The sequence below is a fragment of the Sphaeramia orbicularis genome, chromosome 17, assembly GCF_902148855.1.
Source record: "Sphaeramia orbicularis chromosome 17, fSphaOr1.1, whole genome shotgun sequence".
Classification (NCBI taxonomy): domain Eukaryota; kingdom Metazoa; phylum Chordata; class Actinopteri; order Kurtiformes; family Apogonidae; genus Sphaeramia; species Sphaeramia orbicularis.
Genome location: NC_043973.1, coordinates 17545340 through 17553390, shown reverse-complemented (window position 1 = coordinate 17553390; position 8051 = coordinate 17545340). Strand labels below are relative to the sequence as shown.

The 8051-nt window shown below is 35.3% G+C and overlaps 1 protein-coding gene across 1 annotated transcript in view; it reads right to left on the bottom strand.

Annotated features, from left to right (window-relative positions):
- Positions 1 to 3629: 3629 nt before the first annotated feature.
- Positions 3630 to 8051, bottom strand: part of LOC115436517 (probable cation-transporting ATPase 13A3) — a 37254-nt gene continuing 32832 nt past the window's right edge. Inside the window, exons 30-31 of the mRNA XM_030159369.1 lie at positions 6618 to 6713; positions 3630 to 4231 (exon numbers count right to left, since the gene is read on the bottom strand). Of these exons, the coding sequence (XP_030015229.1) occupies positions 4049 to 4231; positions 6618 to 6713 (279 nt within the window). The 3' untranslated portion in view covers positions 3630 to 4048. The remainder of the gene's footprint in view (positions 4232 to 6617; positions 6714 to 8051) is intronic.

The following is an 8051-nucleotide window of genomic DNA, read 5'->3' as shown; positions in this document are numbered from 1 at the left end:
ACACCATGAAGGCCAGGGGAAGGAGACCATGCTTAGGGGACCAGAGGGAGGAGAAGGGCATTGTGACCGTCTGGTGGGTCACAGACCTTTTACCAGTTGCTGGTGCCTTTGTGTCATCTGTAAAATGAGGCCAACCGTAAGTGAGCATCAGGTTTGCCTTGTGTCCTGACTATCAATCAAGTGGAATCTGTCAGGAGCATCCGAGAACCTTTAGAGAAGCTGGAGCAGACTGACATACGCCTGTAAACTCTGGGAAGAATGAGGATCGTAGTTGAAGAAATAAGATAGATGTGTAAACCTGGACTCTGTTCTGCAATCCATACCCAGTGATTTGTAACCTCAGAGAGGAACAGACACAGATTTTAACTCAAAATGAAAAAATAAAGCATAATAAAACAATATGAATGTTGTTAAAACTATAAATGATATATCTTTATAGTTGTAACCAAGGTAGACAATGAGCTTCATATGAATTTTCATCAAAATAAGCTTTGATTTGGACAAATAACATCGATATGTTTGGGCTGAAGTGCTTATGTTTCTTGTACTTGTTTTGGATGTATGAGCTCTTTTGGTTTTATAATTCTTGCTGCTTATCACATTCTATTTACTTGTTCATTTCCAGAGTTAGTAGAGCGCTGACAGGTTTCATTGACTCCCACTTCTGAGTGAGTTCTTTACAGTGGTATTTGCTTAAACTGTTAGATAGATAGATAGATAGATAGATAGATAGATAGATAGATAGATAGATAGATAGATAGATAGATAGATAGATAGATAGATAGATAGATAGATAGATAGATAGATAGATAGATAGATAGATAGATAGATAGATAGATAGATAGATAGATAGATAGATAGATAGATAGATAGATAGATAGATAGATACATACATACATACATACATACATACATACATACATACATACATACATTGATACATTGATAGATAGATGTGCTTTATTTATCCCACACTGGAAAATTACAGATCTATCTATCTAAACACGTGGACTTTTGTGATTTTGATGTATGCTTCACACTGAAGATACTTAAACTAGTTTTGTGTACGGTTTTAAATGCGGCTGGTTGTGAGATCAGTGTGCATCATGGACCAAAACCAAGTAGTGTATATAGTGTTATTATTCATATTACAATAATATTTAATAGTTTCAGCAAAATTCACCAAAAACACTTCACTGCACTGGTTGTTGGTTTAAAACAATTTGCTTGGAAATATACTGGAAAAAATACTGTCTGTTAACTCACTTTTATACAATGTATCATCCACATAATACTGGTTATACTAGGGAAATAAAATAAACAAGAATGGTCTCAGATTGTTTCTTTTCAGTGTCCTATCGTTATTGTCTAGCTCCTTTCATTGAAAATCAGGTTGCAGTTTGTCATCTACAGCTGCAGAGCTGTCTTTCCTGTTTTCACACATTTATGTTTTTTGTTCCAGAAGTTAGAATTTTACCCCAAACTTGCAAATTCATGAGCACAGATTAATCTGAAAGCATGTTTTTTTTTTTTTTTTTTTTTTTTTTTACCAAAAGAACAGATTTGCCTTTTTTTCTCTCTGTTTAGTAATGTAGAGTAATAACAGCTGCATTTTCATGAAACATTTCTCTGCAGAAAAGTGCTTTAAAGTGTGGGAATGTGTGATTATGCTCAAGAGTTGTAGCTCAAACAATAGATTTATGCATAAAAGAGAAAAGAGAAAGTCCAATATGTTCAAAATAACACACGTCTGAGGGCAAGCTGGAGAAAATCTTTTTCACTGAGTAGAAGCTGTGAGGAAGAAAAGCTGTGTGTTTTAGCTTCTTTATGTCTTTCTACTAGTCTCCATCTGTTGCTCTACCAGTACAAAAGGAATACAGCAGAGAGTACACAAAAACCCATATTGCTTTGTGAAGTAGCAACACTATCCACAAAACTACATCGCAAACACCGAGGCAAAGCAGGACATCCAGGCTCTGTACACACCGGTGTTTACCAAAAAGATGATCCTTGCAAGTCGGAGACACACATGAATTCATGATGCCTCCTCATCTTCATCATGAATATTCCCAAAAAGGCTCTTCCCTGATCTGTGGGAGATTCTTTTCTTTTGGTACAACTAAAGAACCCCTTCTCTCATTCACAGTCCACCCTAAATCCACCCATTCACTGCCTATAGGCCCTGATCTCCACATGAAATGATACTCCTCTTTCTCCTCCACTCTCGCGCCTTTAAGCGCCCATATGCCAGGCAGCGAGGAGGCTGGGAAAGCCCATAATTGATCAGTAAGTCTTGGCTGAAAACGTGTGACCAAGGTCAGCCCCCCACGAAGCACGCAAGAGTGGCTTAATATACAGATTTATTAGGAAATGTAATGGGACTTCTACAAAGAAAACACAGTGACAGTAGTCGACAGCCAATGAAACAGATAAATAATAAAAACAAATTCTGTGTCTCAATTTTCCAAAAGCACAAAACATCCTTTTGTTTGTATAAAACACAATTTTTGGGCTAATCTTCACATTTCATTTATTTTTCTTACTTTAACTACAAAAATATGTATACATCAGCTGTAAACAAGGTTAAAAAAAAATCTAATAAAATTACGTTATAGCATTTCTGAAAGCAGCATTTATCTCAATGATTTGATTTGATTAACTTCAACACTAACAGTTATTCAGTACAGAGCCAGAGTGTTTAGTGGTGTATTTTTTTTCTCTCAAATATTCATTTCAGGATTACAACAGCATATTGGGACCAAACTGAGGGAGAAAAAATATATTTAGAGAGAAAACAATAATAATTTTTACTGAATGAAGTTGTTTTATTACACGGATAAAATCTTAATTTTCCTTTTAGACAAAAGTTATTATTATAACAAAAAACTTAACTTTATGACAATTCCTTTTATTTCTTTATAAAGAAATCATGTAATGTTGATATTAAAACAATAAGCAAAACTTACTTATCAAATACAAACAGCAAACTGCTGCATTTAGTGCAGCTGGTAATTCTGATAACTCACATAATATTAAGCATTTCAAATATTATTTATTTACTCTCCTAATATTTTTACCTCTTTATCCAAGTATTATCTCGTTATTCGTGATTTATCTCATTTTGAGTCCTCAGTGTGCACCCAATACTTGTTTGTACAAAACATTCATTTTCAGAGAAGAGCTTCAAAATTTCATGATTCCACCAATTGACAATAAAATGGTTTGTTTTTGAAAAGTAAACCCTGTGTGAAACAAACATATCTCACACAAACACACAGTGACACTGGAGTTACTTTGTACTTCCACAGGAAGAATTTCAACCCGATAAGAAAGAAATAATCACAGTAGTGGACGGTTTTCTGTCATAGAAAAACAGGGGTACCAGTCATGTTAAAAAATGCAAACACGCACAAGTCTCATTTATATCTGGACAAATGTGACCTGTTACTGTTTACAAATGTTGTCTCTTAGTAGCAGCTAATGACTGAGTGGAAAACTGAGTGTTTACATTCACAGTGAAGTAGAAAAATGTATCCAGTGCTTTTAGGTTTTAACCATAAACAGCAGCTAAATCATGATTGAATGATTGTATGTTAAATATAAGCATCTTTGCTTCCTCTTTTTTTTTTATTATGTTACGTGTTTTGACAATAAAGTATTATCCTCATGTTCTGTAAAATGTATCTGACTTCTTTAATTGAGTTTTATGTCAGATAAATACACTTCAGTTTGTCCATATATTATTATTTAGAGTAAAAACTAGTAAAAATTCACACTGATGGGAAACACTGTCTGTTCATTACAGATGTCTGGCTCAGTAATACGCTGTGTCAGATTAGCTCAGCTGCAGTTGGATGGTGTTTGGTCATTTAAAGTTGATGTGAATGAAAATAGAACACTTGAACATTAGTCGAACCTTAAGGCCTCATCTTTATAAAGCTCATGGCTTGTTTGCTGCTCCAAACGCTACATTTCCACCAGTCCTGTCTCTCAGCTCAGGACGCGTTCAGAGAAAGTCTGTGCCGATTGGTTTGGCGTCATGTCGGTGTCAGAGGGAGGCGGAGATGTGTGATGGAGGAGTGCTGGCGTAGGTGACAGTGGAAGGTCTGGGGGGCCAGTCGGCGTCGTCCTGCAGCTCTAAGGCTAAATGCATGTACCGGGCCCTTGGGGGTTTGTTCCTCCTACAGAACAGCCAGGACAAGAAGGCCGGGCCCCAGCGGTCATTGGCCGTCTGGGAACATGTACATAATGGGAGAAGACACAGAAAACCAGTTAGAACAGATATATTTACTTTACATCTGCTGAATACATGAGAATCAGCTGCTCCAGGATCCTCCTTGTGGCTTTGGCAGGAAGTGGCAACTCAGCAGCACATCACCAAGTTATATTCACCGTCTCTATAAATGTACAAAAATGGTCACAATGTGTATCTATGTTTACACTCCAATTATATAATCAATTTAATTATAAAGGGATCAGTCCAATGACAATGTATGCTTGTGTGTAAGTGATGGGTGTCTGCTTTTTTTTTTAAATATTCATTTTGCTGCTTTTATTTGTATTGGAATTTTTATAGTAGGTTTTATATGACGCACAGATTGTATTTTACTTTTAATTTCTATTCTATTCTATTCTATTCTATTCTATTCTATTCTATTCTATTCTATTCTATTCTATTCTATATTATTCTGTTCTATTCTATTCTATATTATTCTATTCTATTCAGAGAGCATCTGTTCCAAAATGTAAAAACATAACGTGCGCACACTTGAAAACCCTCGGCCTTAAGCTGTGAGAAAGTGAAAGTAAGCTCACCTTATCACTGACTATGACTATCTGCCCCCCCCCCCCCCCCCCCCCCCCCCCTGTTGAGAACCACTGGTGCATGACAAAGTATTTGCACATACAGATGGACGACGAACTGATGACAATACCCTGCGGTGGGAGCTGAGGGTAACAAAAAGGTACAAGAACAGGTTTTTTTTTCCCCAGCAGCCCTTAATTTTATAAATAAAAGAACTGAGCACTGCTGACAGCAATTAACCAGGCATTTTAATACATGTTTTATTTTAATGTATTAGTATTTATTTGTTTGTAGTATATGATTGGATGCTTTTCTTCTGTACTGCCAAATCAATTTACCTACAGGTACTAATGAAGAAACTTGAACCTGATCCTAACAGTATTTGTGTATTTCTTCAGATTCTTTATAATTCACTCTGCTGTGCATTTTTAATCTCATAGCAGGATGACGACGAAAATGTCCATCCATCCATTTCCTTCTACTTAACCTGGGTCTTAGGGACCACAGGCTGAGTAGACCTCAATCTCTGGAAACATGTCACCAGAAACCTAAACCACCAGCGACTCTACTCTGGGATCGTCCCAGATGATGAACTCATCTGATCTCTAAGGTGGAGCCCAGACGCTTCTCATTTCAAGTCACATACCCACAGTATATGACCATAGGTGAAGGTAGGAATGGTGGACCTGTTCTGTTTAGTTCTGTTCTATTTGTTACATGCTGCTGCGTCTCAACGCTGCTCTTTTAACACACTGCTGTTTTCTTTATTTTTAACAATCATTTCAGTTACTTGATTCTAGTTTATCGCCTTGTACAGGTATTTATTACTCATGTATAGTTATATTTATGTAAGTTTTTAATGTCAGTTATTATAGGATTTTTTTGGTCTAATATATCCTTCTGGTCCTGAGGACAAATCTTGCTCATCAGTGAAATTTGATGACAATTTGATGAAATTCAGAGTTTGCAGTGATGTGGACCTCCGGCTGTATCCTTTCCTCATCAGTGAACAAGAACCGGGACACTGATCCAGTTGAGCAACCAACTCAATCATAACTGCGGGGGGGGGGGGGGGGGGGCTTGACCCTACTCTAATAGGGTCGAGACTAATATTATAATAAAAACATTTAACATCAAAAATATAAGGCATCGTCCCAACAACGTCCATTCATACTGTCTCTCTTATTTATATATTTATCATTTTCATTTATCATTTTCAGTGTCATTATGATGAAGACATGAAGGCTAAAATTCCACATATGTATTTCAGCTACAGTTGTTGATCTCTCATGAAAACAAACCTGGAAACATTTATTTCATTTGAATAAGGATTTTTTTGGTTCTGTTTTTATTTTTAATAGAGTGTCTGTATTTTGATTTTCTTTCTGCACATTCTACACTTGACAACCATAACATGAGATTTGTTAAAGAATTCAACCAGTCAACTCTGTCCTTTTTATCTCAATGAGGTGTCATTATGCACCTTGGCCACTAGGAGGATCCTGACCTTAAGGGGATTTTCTGTATAATTCATTTAGATTTGTTTTTTCCAAACTGATAGAAATGTGAAGACTTTTGTGACATAAATTCAATAATTTAACTGTACAAACAAATAAACATAATCAGGGACTGTCACAAACATGCAATATGTGACTGATCAAACACAATGTACCTATGTTGCATATAGATAAACTACAGCCTACGTATGTAACAAGTGAGAGGAAAATAAAAAGCAATAGAAATAGAAAGTGAAGCTGCATAACTATCTAAAGCAGCCAGAAACAACATTAAGTGCATTGAAAAGCGTCCAAACCTGAGGTGCGTCAGCTGAGCGGGACTCGGTGCCTCGATTTATGTGATGATTGTCTCTGAAAACTAGTCTCCATAAGATGATGTCAAGGATCAAAGTCTATGGAAGATTTCATTGGGAACTCAGCATGAAATAGTAAAGCAATGCACAGGAAGTGGATTTGAAAGCAGGAAAAAGTGTTGCACAATTAGGGTTATTAAAGTGAACTAAAACTAGAAGGAAAAACATCTTTAAATGAAATAAACTAAAAATACAAACGCAAAATATATCCTACGATGAACTGAAAAGAAACAGAATGGCAGGTAAAACCAGCTTTTTTTCCACAAATGTTAATTGTTGAAGACAAATTATAGTAACATGGCTTCATTCAAGCAGGATCTTGAATAAACAATGGATTTATAAATAGTTTTTATTACTGTGTTATCATTCCTCATCCTATCATCTCATAACACTCATACTAACACTAAAATGCTAACGTCACAATCTGAGATCTCGCACACATACAAATGGACAGACATGAGTTCACCGTGTCTTTTGACCTTTGACCTTTGGCTACCAGTAATTTTTCTGTTCATCCTTACATTCAGGTGAATGTTTCTGTCAAATTTGAAGAAAAAATCATTCCCAAAATATCGCAGTTGAAATGTGGAATGACACATTTAAAGACCTTCTAATTAAGGTTGTTAGAAAATATCAGTTCTGCAATATATCATGATATTTCACAATACTGTATCGATATTAAAAAGTACTGTATTGATATTTTTAGGCATTTATTCAAATGCAGATATGGTGGAGGTTCATTTTTGTTTTTTGTTTTTCTTTATTGTTTATATTTTATTTATTATTATTTAACACTATTTTATTAAATAATGGTTATTTGAAACATCCTAAAAGCACTTTTTACTGTCTGAGAGAGGCAGATGTTAATTCCTTTGTTGGGATTGCACAAAAATAATATTATGATGTTAGTTATGAACTAATAGAATATGAAGATTTGAGCAGGATCTTAAACTGTAATGTCTGTAAAACATAATTTAAGTTTTAACACAGGAACATTTTGTGATATAGCATTAGATCCTGTTGTGATCAAATAAAAATGTGTTTAGTATTTGTGCATATTTCTGCTGTAATTCAATTCTTCCAGGAAATAATCCTTTTTAAAAAAGACACAAACAAAAAATGGCCTTTTTAACAGTATCATGATATATTATGATATATTGTATCGTGATCCTAGAATTGTGATTTGTATCGTATCGCCAGATTCTTGCCAATACACACCCCACCTTCTAATAGAGATGCACCTTGTATCTGAAACTAAACTACATCAATCAAAAAGTCAGTTCCACAAAATATAAAATAAAAAATAAAGCTACTGATGCACAGATCAAATCAAAAATAAAAACTGATGAACTCTGCACTTGGCTTTCTCTTTGACAG